Source organism: Corythoichthys intestinalis, chromosome 2 (assembly GCF_030265065.1).
Source record: "Corythoichthys intestinalis isolate RoL2023-P3 chromosome 2, ASM3026506v1, whole genome shotgun sequence".
Lineage (NCBI taxonomy): Eukaryota > Metazoa > Chordata > Actinopteri > Syngnathiformes > Syngnathidae > Corythoichthys > Corythoichthys intestinalis.
The window spans coordinates 12,650,540-12,669,301 of NC_080396.1; the positions used below are offsets into that span (position 1 = coordinate 12,650,540).

Genomic DNA, 18,762 nt, shown 5'->3' on the forward strand with positions numbered 1-18,762 from the left:
GAACTGTGTGAATGTATAATGATAGATAATACGGAGTACAAATATGAATGCAAATTGTACAATTAGATTTCCCGCTAGTGTGTTTTCTCAAACCAAACAGTATGAAACAATGACCAAACTCCATATCAGAGTGTCCATGAAAGTACCACATGCCGTCACACTGTAAATATGACCTCTAGTGACAGGTCCTGCCAGGGCTTTTTATTGCTGTTTTTATAGAAACACTAGCAAAATGAAAATTAGCGTTTTCTATTCTAATTTTTGGAGCTGCGAATGAGTTTTTTGCAAAATCAGTCAAAATCCAGTAAAACGGCCGGGAGCAAAGGGGGTTGCTCCGGTGAAAATGGCTGGGAGTGAATGAGTGAAGCAGCAGCAGTGTTTTTTTTATTTCTTACCTAAAAGCAGCAAGGTACTCTGCATCCCCCATGGGAGGGTCCAGTCCCCCTGTCCATGCCACATTCACGTTGAAGCCCTCACCAGCACCAGACCCAACCTAAAAAAAAAAAAAAAAAAAACATTTCATCAAACTTGATTGCCTTATGGTACTGAATACTATATCCCAAAAATGACACTCCCACCTCAGCAGGTGAGCCACTTCCAGGAAAGAAGTTGCCATGATCATAGCGATGCAGCGACATGTAAAGGACACTTGGGTCACTGTAGAAAATTTCCTGGGTCCCGTTACCATGGTGAACATCCTATTAACATAGAATAAATGATTTTAACATCACTGTGAACCCCAGAGGTAGAAAAACGAAAGCAAAGGTGATAGATTAGCCTACCCAATCAACAATGAGGATTTTGCTGACACTGAGTTTCTGTTGGAGCTGTTTGGCAGCGATAGCCACTGAATTAAAGTAGCAGAAACCCCTGAGAAGACAAAATACCGGCATAATTTAAGGTGGAAAGAATAGAATGGAAAGACGCAAGCGACTCTACCTGAAATCGTGCTAATATTTAACTGTTAACCCCACACGCACTTACATTGGATTGGACGGGTCTGCATGGTGCCCTGGTGGTCTGACCACAGCAAAGCCATTCTGTTTGGAAATAAAGGCATGAATAAGCTTATAACTAAAAATAAATATCACCATCTTCTTAAAATAAGTGCCAATGTCCTTTTCTTACAATATATACAGTGGGGAAGTATTTGAACACCCTGCGATTTTGCAGGTTCTCCCACTTAGAAATCATGGGTGGCTTTGGAATTTTCATAGGTGCTTGTCCACTGTGAGAGCGAATCTAAAAATCCTGAAATCACAGTGTATGATTTTTTAACAATTTATTTGTATTATACTGCTGCAAATAAGTATTTGAATATCAGAGAAAATCAATGTTAATATTTGGTACAGTAGCCTTGATTAAAATTATAGAGGTCAAACGTTTCCTGTAACTTTTCACCACAGAAGGGATTTTGAACCCTGCTCCACACAGACCTTCTCTAGATCAATCAGGTTTCTGGGCTGTCACTGAGAAACACAGAGTTTGAGCTTCCTCCAAAGATTTTCTATTGGCTTTAGGTCTGGAGACTGGCTAAGCCCCTCCAGAACCTTGATATGGTTTTTACAAAGCCACTCCGTGGTTATTCTGGCTGTCTGCTTTGGGTCATTGTCATGTTGGAAGACCCAGTCACGACCCAATCTCAATGCTCAAACTGAAGGGAGGAAGTTATTCCCCAAAATCTCAGAATACATGGCACTGGTCATCCTCTCCTTAATACAGGGCAGTCGTCCAGTCCCATGTGCAGAAAAACACCGCCAAAGCATGATGCTACCACCCACATCCTTCACAGAAGGGATGGTGTTCTTGGGATGGTACTCATTCTTTCTCCAAACACTATGAGTGTAATTAAGACAAAAAATTTAATCTCATATGAACACCTGACTTTCTCCCATGGCTCCTCTGAACCATCCAGATGGTCATTAGCAAACTTAAAGTAGGCCTGGACATGTGCTGGTTTAAGCAGTGGAACCTTCCGTGCCATGCATGATTTTAAACCATGACGTCTTAGTGTATTACCAACAGCAAACTTGGAAATGGTGGTCTCAGCTCCTTAAAGGTCATTGACCAGATCCTCCTGTGTAGTTCTTGGCTGATTCCTCACCATTCTTAGGATCATTGAGACCCTACGAGGTAGATCTTGTATTAAGCCCCAGTCAGAGTGAGATTGACAGTCATGTTTAGCTTCTTCCAATTTCTAATAATTGCTCCAACGGTGGATCTTATATCACCAAGATGCTTGGCACTTGCCCTGTAACCCTTTCCAGCCTTGTAGAGGTCTACAATACTGTATGTGATGTCTTTGGACAGCTCTTTGGTCTTGACCATGTTAGTAATTGGAGTCTTCCTGATTGTATGGGGTGGACAGGTATTTATATAAAGCTAACCGCCTCAAACAGGTCAAAAAGACTCAAAAAGTCTACCTCCATTCCACTTTTTCACTGGATTTTTTTTTAAACGTGACTATCAAGTCTTTGAGGCTCACAATTATAGCTAATAGACACGTGTTCAAAAACTTGATTTGCAGCAGTATAATACAAAGAGTTTTAAAAAAAATCATACACCATGATTTCTGGATTTTTCCCCCCCCTTTTGATTGTCTCTCACAGTCGACAAGCACCTACCATGAAAATTTTAAACACGCCCGTCATTTGTCAATGGGAGAACTTGCAAAATTGCAGGGTGTTCAAACACTTATTTCCCTCACTATTTTAAAAATGGCCGTTTTTGTGTTTCCTGAAAAATAGGAAAAAATGATTTTGATAATCAATTTGAAATTTATATCATAAGAATAGATTACAATTGAAAAACAAAACACATCGTATTTTTTGGACTATAAATCGCACATGAATTTAAGTTGCACCAGCCCAAAAATGTGCCTTTTGGGTGGAAATTTATTTGATAAAATCCAACACCAAAAACAGACATGTCATCGTGAAAGGCAAGTTAAAAAAAAAATTTGAATCGAGAACAACAGGCTGAATAAGCGTATGGTATGCTAACGTTACATGACGCATAAATAACAAACTGAGAACGTATGGTATTTATGGCATGTTAAAGTGATCCTCGATCTTTATGACAAGTAATTCTTATAAGATAAATATTAGTATGAGTTATAACAATTTATTAAATCCCCTCTTAATGTTTTCGTTTTAATAAAATTTCTAAAATTATTTTAAGTGATAGGTTGCCATTCTTGTTACGTCGCAGTGCGTGACGTCACCGGGCCCAACTTCCAGCGTGTCACTCTTAGCTATCCCAACATGTCGTCGGTTCTGCCCTTCCAATTTGAACCAGATCGGAAAAGTGAAGAACAGGACGGCACTGTTGGTCGTTCACAAGACGAGCATCAAAGGCAAAATGAGAACAGGAAATACAGTACCTTATAAGAGAAGAATTGGGCAAAACTGGTGATGTACTTGCTGCAAGTGCGTCTTATTGACAACGGAGTGAGAGTGTATGCTGTTGAGAACTCAGGTTTTTGTTGGCAGATCTTCAACGTAAGATATTGCGTTTTCAAACTTATCCCAGTATAATTATGTAGATTGTTAGTGTCCAGAGCTGTCGTATGCTTTACATACAGTACAAGTCAACAGGTTGACAGTAACAAATCCTGGAATCGAGTGTAATCCATGTCTTGTACATTGTAACACGTGGTCGGTAGGATACGTGCATAAAAGTACCAAAAAGGGGAGAAGCTTCCACTTATGCACATTTATTCACAAAAAAAAAAATATTTTCACCTTGACCACTCGTCACTCGGGAGCTCAGCGGTACGCACACACACGTTCCCAGACGAACTCCAACATAAAAGTAAGGTCCATGTCAGAGTCACTGTCGTCACTGTAGCGTGCCATAGTGCTTTCATTATTTGGTATGATTTGGGGAAAACTCCCACGAAATATAGTCGACAAAAAAGATAGCAATAGAAATCCAAATCCGCGTTTTTTACACTCACTCGAAGATTCAGGAATTAGGCCGATCTCATGGCAATGTTGCAACCGCGATCAGGCTGCCCAATCCACAAAATAGACTGATCCGAAAAGCCGCTGTGGGACCGACAAATCCAAAAATTAGACAGATCCGAAACCAATATTGCCGCCGCGGTGGGACTGTCGAATCCAGAAATTAGACGGATCCCTTACTTGACTGAGGATCCAGGAAAAATGTCCGGGTGCCAGTTGTAACGTGTGGTAGGTAGGATACCAAAAAGGAGAGAAGCTTCCACTTATGCACATTTATTCACAAAAAATAATAATTCCACCTTGACCATTCACGTCACTCCACTTGTTACCATTTGACTGGAAATTGCATCCAAAAGCAGCACATTGTGGCATTTTACTTCGCGAGTTTAGGCAGCAATACGCAATTGTTGTATACGCGACACATTTGGAAACATCCCATTTACGTCTTCACTGCGAGCCCGCAAAACATGGCGCCAACTATCGGTCAAAATGTGTACTAAATAATATAAAATATTGCCATTGATTTAACATTTTATGTGTTTCTAACATATTTTAGTACAAGAGAACAATTGTGGTTAATTAGAGCCTACATGTACTTAAGGTAGAGGATCACTTTAACGTAAAATGGCTATTAAAAGTTCTTCATAAAACTGTAACTTAAAGAACATGCTAAGAAGTTCACCAACCAACATCTTGCGGTTTAGTGTGAAAATAATATGTGACATGATATAAAAATGTATTAATAATTTCACACATAAGTGCAAGTTGCACCCCCATCCAAACTATGAAAAAATTAGAATTATTAGTCATCTTTTATGTCCCAAAAATGCATGGAGAAATCCCTCGCTCGCAGCTGCAAGGCTAAACCTTCCCCAAGCGGTTGTCGCTTAGTGTCAGTGAGTCAGCTGTGCTACACAATGGCTGGAGGAGGTGAAACTCCTGAACTTTTTACGCCATTGAAGATACTTCGGCTACAGAGAAGTTGCAGACTGCCGCGGCAAAGTGTAGGAGGGTCACCCGACATGTATAACATGTTTGTGGGGAGTGGCTGCCGAGGAAGCAATACTTATAATATGATTTCGCATTTATATAAAATTGAGGGTTAGTAAACACTGTCATGAACGTTTTCCACTAGCTACAAGAGTTCACTCCAGCGTGTTTAGTGTGTTTAGCGGTGGTAAAACATAAGTTTAGTTTTTTCTCTATGGCAACTGTCTGTGTTGAGAAAGAGTGTATTATGTAAACATGATACAAGTCATACACACATGCTTTTTATGGAAAATAATTCAATTATCTTTGTTCTGATGGTAATAATGTTGGGCTGTGGCTATAGGCTCACATAATAGACAGCATTTACTATTTGGATTTTTTTTAACATTATACTGTACTTATGTTCCAATTTGCTCATGTTTTGAAAAATAAAAACCTTGTTCAATATTTAAAAAACAAACAAACCCAGATATCTCAAAGTAACACATTTTAGAGCTGTAATTGCCATACAGTGATGCCGTGAAACCGTGATATTTTGGCTTAAGGTTATCAAACAGTCAGAATCTCATACCCGCACATGCCTAATAGAAATGTAATGAAATTTGATCTTGACTTTAGGGTGATAAGAACAATGACAACATCAAAAGAACAAAAAAAAATCATTCTCACCTTGAGCTCACCCTTGGCCACTCTGACAGCCAGCTCGACAACACTGCCGGCCGCCATGCGTGACGCTGTTGATGTGTGCGACTCATTCCAGATGGTATCATTGTCAACCTGCAAGATGGTGACAAAGTAAATCAGTGCTTATAACAAACTATCCATCAGGCTTCTTACAACTATTGTCAAGGTTAAATTAAAGCATCAGTTCTCAGGCTTCCGCAATACCATAATTTTTGTAGTTACAGTAGGTCATAGCTACTATATTCAAGATGATTATTTCAGTTGAGTAGCAAGTATTGTGCGATAATACATATTATAGTTCTGTTTCATAGTAACAGAGGGAGAGGAAATAAATGATAAAAAGACACGTCACTGTTCTGTGAGTGTGCTAAATTGTACAGTTTAATTTCTCAAATTACTAGGCGTGTAACGGTACACAAAAATCTCGGTTCGGTACGTACCTCGGTTTTGAGGTCACGATTCGGTTCATTTTCGGTACAGTAAAAAACATAAAATGCAAAATACAAATGTGCTAGTTGTTTATTACACACTTTTGTGCTGTCAACAATAGGAACATTAGCCTATACAAAGCTAGAATTCTGCTAAGAAGTCCTGTGCTAAAGAGAAAAGCAATCCCAATGACAAAGATTTTAACATGTATTTTACAAATGAAATGCCTCAATGAAACATTTTTCTTATGAACGGTTTTCAAAAGCTTTATTGGTGGATTTTCTCAAGTTAAAGCGCCACACAGAAATTAATAAATTTAATTGTGTAAGCAGGATGTGTGTATTATTCTTATTATTTAATTATAGGTGTTTTAGCTCATATCAATTTATTTTAGGTAAATGGGCTATTATTTATTTTATTATGTGTTTATATTTTACAAATGTGATGTAGTATTCATTACATACATTAATATTGCATATTTTATGTTGTACAACTTCAGTTCCCATGTGAATATTAGTTCCTACTTGTTTTGTTGTGGTAGGAGGGCTTTGTATTGAACACGGGGCCATGTTGGTTATTATTATAGCAGAGAAGACAGCTGTAAATCAACACAGTCAACTGTGCCCCGATCTACCACTCAAGAGATCTGATGGACTCAAAAAGTAGGTTACGATTGCATATTAGTTTGAAAAATCCACCGGATCCACCGTATTATTACACAAGTGACTTCCGGCCCGATCCTAGCTAGTAGTATTGACGCAGGAGGGCCGTGTCTCACGTCAAATAATAAACTATGCCGTTCTTTTCGCGTGTGTCGCGTTGAGCCACTTCTGGGACGCATCGAACATGCGGCTGCACTGAAACTGGTGTGCATGTGCTGATTGGCTCTAACGCCCGCGTTTCACTGCGTTCTCGCGGCGGCCACGTTGTCGCGCCGTTGACGTTTCTGGACTGTCCTACCGTGTTGGTCCTCATTATAGTAGAGAAGACTGAGTAAATATAATCTACACAAGGAAACTAACCTGATCGACTCACAGCCTCGAAAAGTAAGGGTTATATTACGTCAGAAACCCGTTCGGTACGCGTCCGTTCCGAACCGACTACCACGTACCGAAACGGTTCACTACTATTACATGTACCGTTACACCCTTACAAATTACCCAGCAGGAAACTAAAAATGTTACACCAAAGAACTAAGCTTCCTTTGAAAACAGGTGAAAATAGGCATTCAAACTAGGCGGTCGGCTTGCTACATTATCTAGCAACAAAGGAGATGAATCATTCCTAAAAATTGTGGTCACTTTCTTAAAGATTCAATTGACTGCCATTCGAGTTGGGAGTTATAACTTCAAACACTTGAAAGGACCTCATTAAAATCAACTTTATTTTTTCCTACTTCAAGGCCAGATCCATTCAATTTAATTGTTCACTAAATGGCATTACTGTATACCCCACTCTATTAAAAATTGGTTTTGTACATTCTGTGGTCTTTAGACACGCTGCCTTTATTAGTCATGGTCAGGGGTTGTCAAGCTCTGGTATTAAAAAAAAAGTTTATTTTTATTCGTCTTTTGCACTGCAGTTAATGTGAAATTATAAATTTCAGGAACAATTAAACATGAAATGTTATTCATGTCACTGAAGTCATTTAAAGCATGCATTTCAAATAAAACTGTTCCAAACTTACCCCTACACCTCCACATGGTAACATGACAAACATCCTTTGAGAAAGGATTCCTGAGGAATAAACACTTTTGAGTCAAATAGCATTTCCCAGATTTAAAAAATATATATATCGAATTTTTCGGACTATAAATTGCACCAGCCAAAAAATGCGCAATGAGGAGGGGAAAAAATATAAGTCACACCGGAGTACAGTCGCATTTTTTATTTGATAACATCTAACACCAAAAGCAGACATGCCATCTTGAAAGGTAATTAAAAAAATAGAATAGAGAACAACAGGCTGAATTAGTGTACGGTATACCAACATTACAGACGCATAAGCAACCCGGTATGTTAACGTAACATAGTTATTAAGAGTTATTCAGAAGTGTCTAGGAAAGGTAGCAGTGAAATGTCTGACTGGGTTGTTAAACAGGATCTTAGATAGTGAGAACATGCCTGAGGAATGGAGAAGTGTGCTTGTCTCCATTTTTAAGAACAAGGGAGACCTGCAGAGTTGTGGCAACTACAGAGGAATAAAGCTGATAACATGCACAATGAAGCTACGGGGAAAAAGTTGTTGAAGCTAGACTGAGGGGAGAGGTGAACATTTGTAAGCAGCAGTATGGTTTCATGGCAGAAAAGTACAACAGATTAGATTAGATGTCCCGATCCAATCACATAATCGGAAATGGGGAATTTTTCAGAGGATTGGAATCTGCTGAAAAGGATCGGGTTTTTAATAATTATAATATAATATAAATATATATAATAAGAAATATATTTATGTTTCTCTGCTTCATGTGCGTACAGCAGTGGTCTCCAAACTATTCCACATAGGGCCGCTGTGGGTGCATGATTTCACTCCAACAAAACAAGACCACACCTTTTCACCAATCTGGTGTTTTATCAATGTAATCAGTTGATTGCAGTCAGGTGGTGCTTGTTTTAGTAGAAACTACATTGGTTAAAAGTAGGGTTGTTCCGATCATGTTTTTTTGCTCCCGATCCGATCCCGATCGTTTTACTTTGAGTATCTGCCGATCCCTATATTTCCCGATCCGATTGCTTTTAAAAAAAAAATTATTTTTTTTTGCTCCTGATTCAATTCCAATCATTCCTGATAATTTTTCCCAATCATATACATTTTGGCAATGCATTGAGAAAAAAATGAATAAAACTCGGACGAATATATACATTCAACATACAGTACATAGGTACTGTATTTGTTTATTATGACAATAAATCCTCAAGATGGCATTTACATTATTAACATTCTTTCTGTGAGAGGGATCTACGGATAGAAAGACTTGTAATTCTTAAAGGATAAATGTGACTTTGTATATTGTGACTAAATATCGCCATCTAGTGTATTTGTTGAGCTTTCAGTAAATGATACTGTAGCCATTTAACTGTTCTGCCCAAATGCATGATGGGAAGTGCAACCATGACTGTGCGTAGTGGCACCAATTGATATATCTTCTCTGCGTTGGGAAGTAACATAGGGTGTTAAGGAAAAGATCGACCACTACCGTTCTTCCCCACATTGCTTCCCACAATATTTCTAATTATTGAGAGACGGATTTTAAGGCTTTAGCCAATTAAAAAGAGACTCCAAAGACTGCCAAAATTCTCTCTTCTCATTTTACATTGACTGTTAGCGCTATATATAGGTAAAATGGCGCCATTATAGATTGAACGCGACAATGCGCGAGTGGGTCGCGCAGCACATGCGTTAATTGCATTAAATATTTTAACGTGATAAATTTTTAAAAAATTAATTACCGCCATTTACGCGATAAATTTAATAGCCCTACTTTAAGCCAAAACTAAAGACTCTGGATGAATGTAAGACATTTTGTCTGTAACGATAAATACAATTAGAAAACGATTTAATTGTATATATATTAAAAAAAGGCATGTCCGATATTTTTTTGCCGATTCCAATACTTTGAAAATGACGTGATCGGACCCGATCGATCGGCATCCCGATCGGTTTGGAGACCCCTGGCGTACAGCCTTCACTTTCCCTCCTGCTGCTTTTCTTGCTCACCAGTGCACTGCAATTTTCTGCTTGTTAAAGTTAACGATGTGTGACAGCTGTGGAAGCTTTGATGTTGCCAGAGAAGCTTGTGATTGCTGACTTGAAAAACGCAGCATCTGTCAATCATCCCTGAGCTTGTTTAACACCAGCACGTCATCTCTATGCTTCTGCGTTCTGGTGACTACGGAGCGATGGCATAGACCCTACGCAGTCATTGCGCAGCCGAAGTTCTGCGTCAAAGAAACGCGTTGCTCTGTAATTCGCCATGCCAATAGAGGGGTGTGGCTTTGTCTTTTTATGGTTTTGGGACTCTCTTGTCAAATTCTTTTAGTTTTCTTCCGGTCATTGACAGCAATGTCAACAGAGATGGAACGTGTGTATTTGCAGCTAATCATTATTTAACAACAAATGTTGTTAATACAAATGTTGAAGCGTAGGCGACAGAAAATGTTTGAAAACGGCGGTGTTGCTGCTATATTCTAATGCCCTTATTAACAACACTGATTGTGTCTTTGTAGATCTGGAGAAGGGTTATGACAGTGTGCCCAGAGAGGAACTGTGGTTTTGTATGAGGAAGTCTGGAGTGTCAGAGAAATATGTTCAAGTGGTGCAGGACATGTATGAGGACTGTATGACAGTGGTGAGTGGTGCTGAAGTGGAGGTGGGACTACATCAGGAATCAGCTATGAGCCGCTTCTTGTTCGCTATAGTAATGGACAGGATGAAAGATGAGGTTAGACAGGAATCTCCATGGGTTATGATGTTTGCAGATGACATTGTGATCTTTATTGAGACCAGGTAACAAGTGGAAGGGAAACTAAAGGTGTTCTTGGCATCCTTGGAAGGGATGGGAATCAAAGTTAGCCGTAGACAGGCAGAGTATCTGTGTGTAGATGAGAAGGACGCAAGTAGAAGAGTGAGGCTATAGGGATAAGAGACCAAGAAAGTGGAGTTTAAGTATTTAGGCTCAACGGTTCCGAGCAATGGAGAGTGTGGAAAAGAAGTGAAGAATCGTGTGCATGCAGGCTGGAACGGGTGGAGAAAGGTGTCAGGTGTGATGTGTTTGAAGGGTTTCAGCTAAAATGAAATAAAAGGTTTATAAAACTGTGGTGAGACCTTTGATGCTGTTTGGTCTGGAGACAGTACCACTGAGGAAAAGACAGGAGGCAGAACTGGAGAGATAAAGATGCTGAGGCTCTCTTTGGGAGTGACCAGGATGAACAGGTTCAGGAATGAGCATATTAAAAGGAACAGCGCATGTTAGAGGATTTGAAGATAAAATCAGAGATGCCAGACCGAGATGGTTTGGCCACGTCCAGATGAGAAATAGTGAGTATATTGGCAAAAGGATGCTGAATTTTGATATGCCAGGCAGGAGGGCTAAAGTACGACCAAAGAGGAGCTGTATGGATGTAGTTAAAGAGGACATGAGGTAGTTGGTGTGAGAGCAGAGGATGCACAAGACAGGGTTAGATGGCGACAACTGATTCACTGTGGCGACCCCTGAAGGGAAAAGCCAAAAGGAAAATAAGATGATTCAGATAACTATAGCTAAAAAGTTTACCGAACAAAATGATTAGTAATGTACTAATGATTTTTACACATAAATCACTGCAGAGTATAAGTTGCACCACCAGGCAAACTTGGGGGGTGGGGGGGTTTAAAACCAAAAAAAAAACACTTTTAGTCCGAAAACTACAGACGCTAACTTGACAAAACTCTTTAAAATTAGGTTATTTAAAAAGGTAAAAAGGACAAAAGAAGAATGTAATGGTTGAGGATGGCACCATTTTAGTGATACACACATCGTCACAGTGCAATCAGTGCCGAGGATTTTACTTATGAGTAAATTGTAAAAATTTATATGCATAAATAGATAAAAACGATAGATGAGTGTTTAAGTTGTGACATACCTGCCAGTTTGCGGTTGTCCAGTTTGAGCCTGTTGAGCGGGTTGGTGCCGTAAAGCAAGACGTGACGCTCTGTATGGACAGACTGCAGCTCTTCCAAAGTTGCCTTACGACCCCGAATGCTCTGTGATGACAAAAGGAGTCTTGTGATCATATTTTTAAAATCTAATTTATTGCTGGACTATGAGTATCGAGTTGTTGTAGGAGTGGGAACCTCTTGGTACCTCACGATACAATACAATTTTCGACAACGATTATCGATACATTGGTCAGGAAATCATTCTAGGATATTCTAAAAACAACTAATAAAACAGAAAAACAAGCCTCAGCTGTGAATTGGAATGAGTTTATCACTAGTTGACGTCCAATCCATTTGAAAAGGGAGGGTGGCAGCAATTCACTGCCATCCCTCGTCCTTTAAACGGATTGAACGTCTATGGCCATCAGTAGCAGCCAATGAGGTAATTTTGGGCCATTTACCTGTTGATTTTGGGGTATTTTATGGGTCACTTCCTGTTCATTTTGTGTTACAGACCTGGGAATCAACCAAAATGAATAGACAGTGACTCAAACTCAACAGGAAATGACCTGGAAATGCCCTAAAATGAACAGCAAATGACCTATAAATGCCCTAAAAATCTGACAGAATGACTGAATGCTCTGGTTTCAAATGAACCAACGTTCCCAGTCTAAATGGATTGGGTGTCGAGCACCGTCAAGGCAGCCTTAGAGATAACCGAGACACTATTATGGTGGAAGATTTTGGTAGCTAGTTTATTTTAGACATTGACACCTTTTTAAAATGATATCTCGATTCTTGCAGGAGCATATCGATAACCTTTTGGGATACAAAGTATCACGATACATCACCATTTTCGATATTTTGTCACACCCCTATTAGTTGAATTTATAGCATTAGTCAATGCCTGGGCAAAATTAAGTTAAGCAACGAAACAGCCAAATGTTAATTTCATAGCCTTTTACTTTAAACTAAAAGGAAGGGAAAACTAATCATTCAAAGTGTGTGTTTGAGTGCCTTTCGTCGTACCTCACATTGCCCCCTTAGGCCCCTCTCCTGTAGCCGGGACCAGATGCTCTGTATTCTACCAGCATGCTCTGGGTGATTGCTGTTGTCTCCACAGGCACACTGATGCTTTAGCATCTGAGAATCATACACCAGGCCTGCCCAAGCAAAAAAAAAAAAAAAAAAAAAAAAAAAAAAAAAACCTCATGTAGATTACACAAAGACCATCACAGAGTGACTCTGATTGGGTTTCAAAGTTCAATAACACTGGATTTGGTCAAAATTCTGGTCAGATAAAATCAAAGAGGGTGAAAACACACACAAAGAATGGCAGTAATGTTCCACTCACCAGTAGTGAAGCGGGATTTACTGTTGGCCTCCTGCCCGGTCAGGTTAAGAGGTTTTTCGGGCAAAGTGAGAGACGTGGAAGCCGGGGAGGACTGTGTTCGTGACAGAGGCCGATGTATACCCAACGTGCCGCAGATCGCACCGCCTCCACCACTACGGAGAATCGGTACCGCCAGGGTCTCCATTTGTCGATGCAACTGCTGCAGCTGTTTTTGCTGTTCCCAAAGTAATGACTATGAAACAAAAAAAGTATTGACAGGGTACTCTATTTATAAAAGAAATTATAAAATGAGAAGGACTAAAGTGTATAATCGGGTATACAGAAGATAATTGGAACTCATAATAAAATATATGGCGGAAAACACTCAGGTGACTTGAAGTTCCACTCTGAGACCCCCAATTTGGCTAATTTCAAAATTGTCCTATATGCATGTGTGATCCATCATTTGAAAGCTTAAAATCTCAATTTTTCTGGGGAAAGAAAACATTTGAACAGGAGGGCATTTTTAAAATAAACAACTTTTTTTTAAACAGCAAAACCCTAACTGGAGGTGAGAGCACGCAAGAGCAGAATTAAAGACCCCATGATTTTAACGAGATATTATCGCATACTTGTTTTGATCCAAAAACTCCATGTAGCATGCATCACAGTGTCAAGACACAGCTGTGAATGGCCACTGCCGGATTTTTGGCGGATTTTATGGGTGAAACATGGTAATATAACAAGGGTTGCAATGTAGAAATCGCAGACATCAAGGAGTGGTCGAGATTTCATTTTCATATATTTACTCTTTTTTTTTATTTATTTATTTTTTTAAACGAAATATTAGACATCAATGATTTTAAGCTAAAAATGACAGACATTTTGAATAATAAATATAATTAATTACCTTCGTTTTATGGCTGGGTCAAACAAAAGCGGTTGCGCGACGTCTGTAAACGGGGGTTTCCAGGATAAAACGGACAAATTTAAAATAGTTCGGGGGCTTAATGTGCCATGAATCTGCTATGGCAGCATATAAACATATTGTTCTGTCAAACACAACCGTTCTTTTGGCTTAAAATGCAGCAGTTTATTATAAAGAGGAGTGCAAGAGCAGAAACTGCTTTTTTAGTCTTGTCTGTGTTTTCCGCCATATATATATATATATATATATATATATATATATATATATATATATATATATCAGGGCTCGCGTTAACCGTTATTTTCCGTCGTTGACCGGTTTTTTAAAACGGTGACGGAAAAAACTGAAGTCCATCCGTCATTTTGACAGGTTGCAATTCACACCCCAGACCACAGGGTGGCGAGTGAGCATATTAATTAGCTATTGTCTCTCTTGATGCATGACGTCGTTGGCCTTACTCGGAAAAATGTCAAGGCAACTGAGTGTTTGCCTGGCACGGCCAGACTGTTCTCCCTGTATTTTTCAAACACAGAGAAAAGTCACAGTCACAGTGGGACACAGCCTCTCGAGTAGGTACAAAATAAATCGACAAATCAGATTTGTTTATTTGCGTGACGTGTTCTTCACGAGCAACGTCACTCTTGCACGCCGAAAGTAGTCTCTACAGCAACACGGATGGCGAACGGGAGAGCCGAGAACATGTTCCAATCCGCGGTAAATTCAGTTTTAAATGAGCTAAAACACATCGACACGAGTCATTGACAACAGTCTGTCTCGCGCTAGCCATGTTGAATAAACTCCGTTCTCCTCGTATGTTTACTTCTGCGCGCAAGTCCCTCGTCCTGCCCTCGTCGCTTTGCTAACGGCACGTCTGCCCGTCGCTGATTGGTGCACTCCGCTGTCTGTTTGCCTCTTGTTAAGCTTGTTCGGACAGAATATTAATTAAAAATGAATGAAAACTAAATACTATTGAATATGTCATTATTATCATTTTAAAAATGCGACGGGTAAAAATAGATTATGACCGGATTTTTATGACACTGTCAGTCAAAATGACAGGCAACGAAAAAGTCTAGCGCAACCTCTGATATATATATATATATATATGTGTATATATATATATATATATATATACATATATATATTTATATACACATTTCATCCAAAAGTCAGACAAAACTCAAGAAAGCAAATGCAAAAGAAGGTCCAAACAATTCGATTGTCAAAAAGATGACTTTGATGGCCTCTTAGTTTTTTTTTGTTTTTTTTTTCAATATGTTTTGTTGAATGTTCTTCCTGTCACAATGGTATCCATGACGATAAGGCCAAGACAAATGGTGATGACAATGATCTAACTTGAATGGAATTGCCAGAATGTAATAAAATGTGATTTATCACAGAAAGAGATGTGTAAAGAAGAAGAAACACCAGTCTTATTCACTTGTTTCCCCATACAAGTGTCACAGTTATTGAATGATCTTTTTGCAACTGCATAACAAATAAAATGTTTTAAAATTCACTTGAAATACTAATAATCCTGCATTCAAAACCTTCAAAATGCTGCAATTTTGACTTCTGGAATAGGAGAACAATTCTATTCACAGCATTCCATTTGGAGAAATGACATTTGATACTCTTAGAAGAATTGTGTTCCATTTCTGAGTATCTGTCTGCTCAATTGTGTTACATTTTGTTTCTTTTTGTCTCAACTTTTAAAAATTGCATATGTCTGTGATGCAACCAATTGTAGGAAAACAAACAACATACGTGCAACCAGATATAACAGTGTAAAGTCTACTGAAGATTGACATACATGGCAACTTTGTATTAAATGTAATAACTCAGGATATTGCTTTGATACGGAATAAGTCCTTCATTGCCATTTATAGCTGTAGGCTTTCAATCCATAATACATACATACATACAAACATATTGGTTCAAATATTTCCAAACTGGACTCCAATCAACCTCAACTGCTGAACCTCCGCCATCCAGAGGCAGATAACGCCATCTAGAGGACACTCACTTCAATAACAACTGAGGAAGACCATAACCTCATTCGTCTATCCTTTATGCCTAATGATACAAGCACTTTAGATCAGGGATCCCCAACCGCCGGGCCACGAACCGGTACGCGTTTGGTACCATGCCTCAAAAGAAATAATAATTTATCAACGACTGCATAATGGCCAAGTTAACTTTGGCCTTTGCCCCTTAACACACGAGTATCCCTGTCTACTCTAGATTAGGGCTGCAGCTATCGAATATTTTAGTCATCGAGTAATCGACTGAAAATTCTATCGACTAATAGAGTAATCGGATAAAACAAATATATTTTTAGGTGAAGAGCAATTATAAATATACATGAGAAAACAAGACATTTCATCTAATCTTGAACCATTATATATATATATATATATATATATATATATATATGAGGCCTGTCAAACGATTAAAATTTTTAATCGAGTTAATTACAGCTTAAAAATTAATTAATCGTAATTAATCGCAATTAATCGCACTCCAAACCATTTATAAAATATGCCATATTTTTCTGTAAATTATATATATATTCTGTAAAATAAATTGATGGAATGGAAAGACAAGACACAAGATGGATATATACATTCAACATACGGTACATAAGGACTGTAGTGGGCATTTCACTCTACTGTCATTTAAATCTGTCTATGCTGTCCTCACTCCAAAGCATCTACTTTTTCCATAGCTAGACAGCTAGTGAACAACGCCATAATAGTCAGACTTCTTTCTTTTTCATCTGATTTATTAATAAAATGGCCTCAAACCATTGTCCTCTTCAGACCGTCCTAAAACTACCAAAAAAAAGTACACAAGCATTGCATTAGCAACAACGTTAGCTTAGCACGCTATACAGGTTCACAAAACATAAACAAAAAGCGTCTCATACAAAAAATATAACACTTCGCTTACTTACATAATATGTGCATTATTTACAACAACCATACTTACGGACAATTCTTGTCCAAGGATCATATAAGCACAACATCTATTCATCTTTGTTGCTTCATTTCTAATTGTGTATCATATTGCCTCTGTAAAGCCCTTTGAGACATCTGTTGTGATTGAGGGCTATACAAATAAAATTGAATTAAAATTGAATTGAACATTACAACGTAGGCGTCAGCCCGAGACGTCCTGCAGCCATATTGAACTGGCAAGACAACAATAAACCATGTCGCAAAGCGACCACAAGAGTTCGCTGTTAGACAGCACAAAAAGCCTTGCTGTAAAACTTACTAAGAGGCAGAATACTGTCTGAGCGGGACATGTGCGTTAATTAGGTCAAATATTTTAACGTGATTAATTTAAAAAATTAATTACCGCGCGTTAACGCGATAATTTTGACAGCCTTAATATATATATATATATATATATATATATATATATATATATATATATATACCTAAAAATGCCGTTCCGCTAGATAACACATATCACTTAAAAGTTAGGACTTTTCCCCACGTGTTTCAATTGAATTTCTATTTGTGTCAAGCCATTTTTAAGTTCTAGTTAAGTTCTAAGTTAGTCTAAACTGTAAGTCCTGATAGGATTTTGAGTTTTTGCAGTGTTCAAAATAAATGCATGATACAGGCTGTATTGGAGCACATTAGGGACCAGTGCTACTTGGTGTTTTATCCAGCAATGACTACTGAGCTAAAATTGATAGTTAGCATTATTGAGTTTTTATTTTACACTCTCATCACTCCACAACGCTATGTTATGTTAAAACCTGTATGTAAGACACGTTAGCCACGCATCGACAGTGGTCATAATTAATAGAAACATAGCCCTCCGCAGGGCTAACGTTACGTGAGCTAGAGACAGTAACGTTAATGTTATTAATTAGCGCTTAGCGCCTTTATTAGCGCTTAGCGCTGTACTGCTTTAAGATGGCGGCTGTTTACTAACGCTGCCCAGACGCGGCCGAGGCTGTCATTTCGCATCTAGTTCAACATACATGTGATCTCTATGAGACTCATCAGACGCTACCTGCTATCATCGTAGGATCGTGCGGGCTAGTATTTAGCAACGTCGGCGTCGTTTGTAGCGGCTGTCGGCTGATGCAAGTTTTTTTTTTTTCTTTCTTTTGCTTCTTCCTCTACGCACGTCACATCAGCGCGTTGTCCTGCATTAAAAGTAGTCCGAGCAAAACGTGACGCTTAGAGCTGTCAAAATAAACGATTACTCAAGGTGAATAAAATTACTCGGATCAGTTTTTAAACTCGAGTTACTCGAGTTGCTCGAGTATTCGTTTCAGCTCTACTCTAGATATAATACTACAAGATGGAACATCGTCACAGATATCCATTGATTGGACTGCTAGCAGTACATCTTGTTTTGTATATCTATGTGTGCTTGTCCTCAATAATAATGTCTGACGTGGGGCGGGCGCATCACGTTTGTTCCCGGAAATAATTAGCCCCCACACTAGAATGACTGAAAAACAGACGTCTTTGGACAGATTTTTTTACGGGAAAAAGGGCAACTGAAGAGCCATACGATGAGCCTACAACCTTGAAGAAAACAAAATCTACGCTACTTCCCAATCGCTAAAGACCCACGAACTGCGAAGGAGTGGATTCATGACAGTTTGTGAATAAACCAAGTAGTGCTGCAACGATTAATCGATTAACTCGAGTATTCGATTAGAAAAAAATATTCGGATTACATTTTGTTGCTTCGAGTATTCGTTTAATTAAAGTGGCGTTGTAATGGTTTACTTTAAAAAGTGTTTGCATTTAGATTTATTGAT

At 38.7% G+C, this 18,762-nt stretch overlaps 1 protein-coding gene across 5 annotated transcripts in view; it reads right to left on the minus strand.

Moving 5' to 3' along the window:
- hdac7a (histone deacetylase 7a) overlaps positions 1 to 18,762 on the minus strand; it is a 222,547-nt gene that overhangs the window by 19,782 nt on the left and 184,003 nt on the right. For all 5 annotated transcript variants that reach the window (XM_057823122.1, XM_057823103.1, XM_057823096.1 and 2 more), the window contains exons 13-21: positions 13,061 to 13,292; positions 12,736 to 12,869; positions 11,691 to 11,811; positions 7,756 to 7,805; positions 5,625 to 5,732; positions 985 to 1,040; positions 783 to 870; positions 579 to 698; positions 396 to 493 (exon numbers count right to left, since the gene is read on the minus strand). In XM_057823122.1, the coding sequence (XP_057679105.1) occupies positions 396 to 493; positions 579 to 698; positions 783 to 870; positions 985 to 1,040; positions 5,625 to 5,732; positions 7,756 to 7,805; positions 11,691 to 11,811; positions 12,736 to 12,869; positions 13,061 to 13,292 (1,007 nt within the window). The remainder of the gene's footprint in view (positions 1 to 395; positions 494 to 578; positions 699 to 782; positions 871 to 984; positions 1,041 to 5,624; positions 5,733 to 7,755; positions 7,806 to 11,690; positions 11,812 to 12,735; positions 12,870 to 13,060; positions 13,293 to 18,762) is intronic.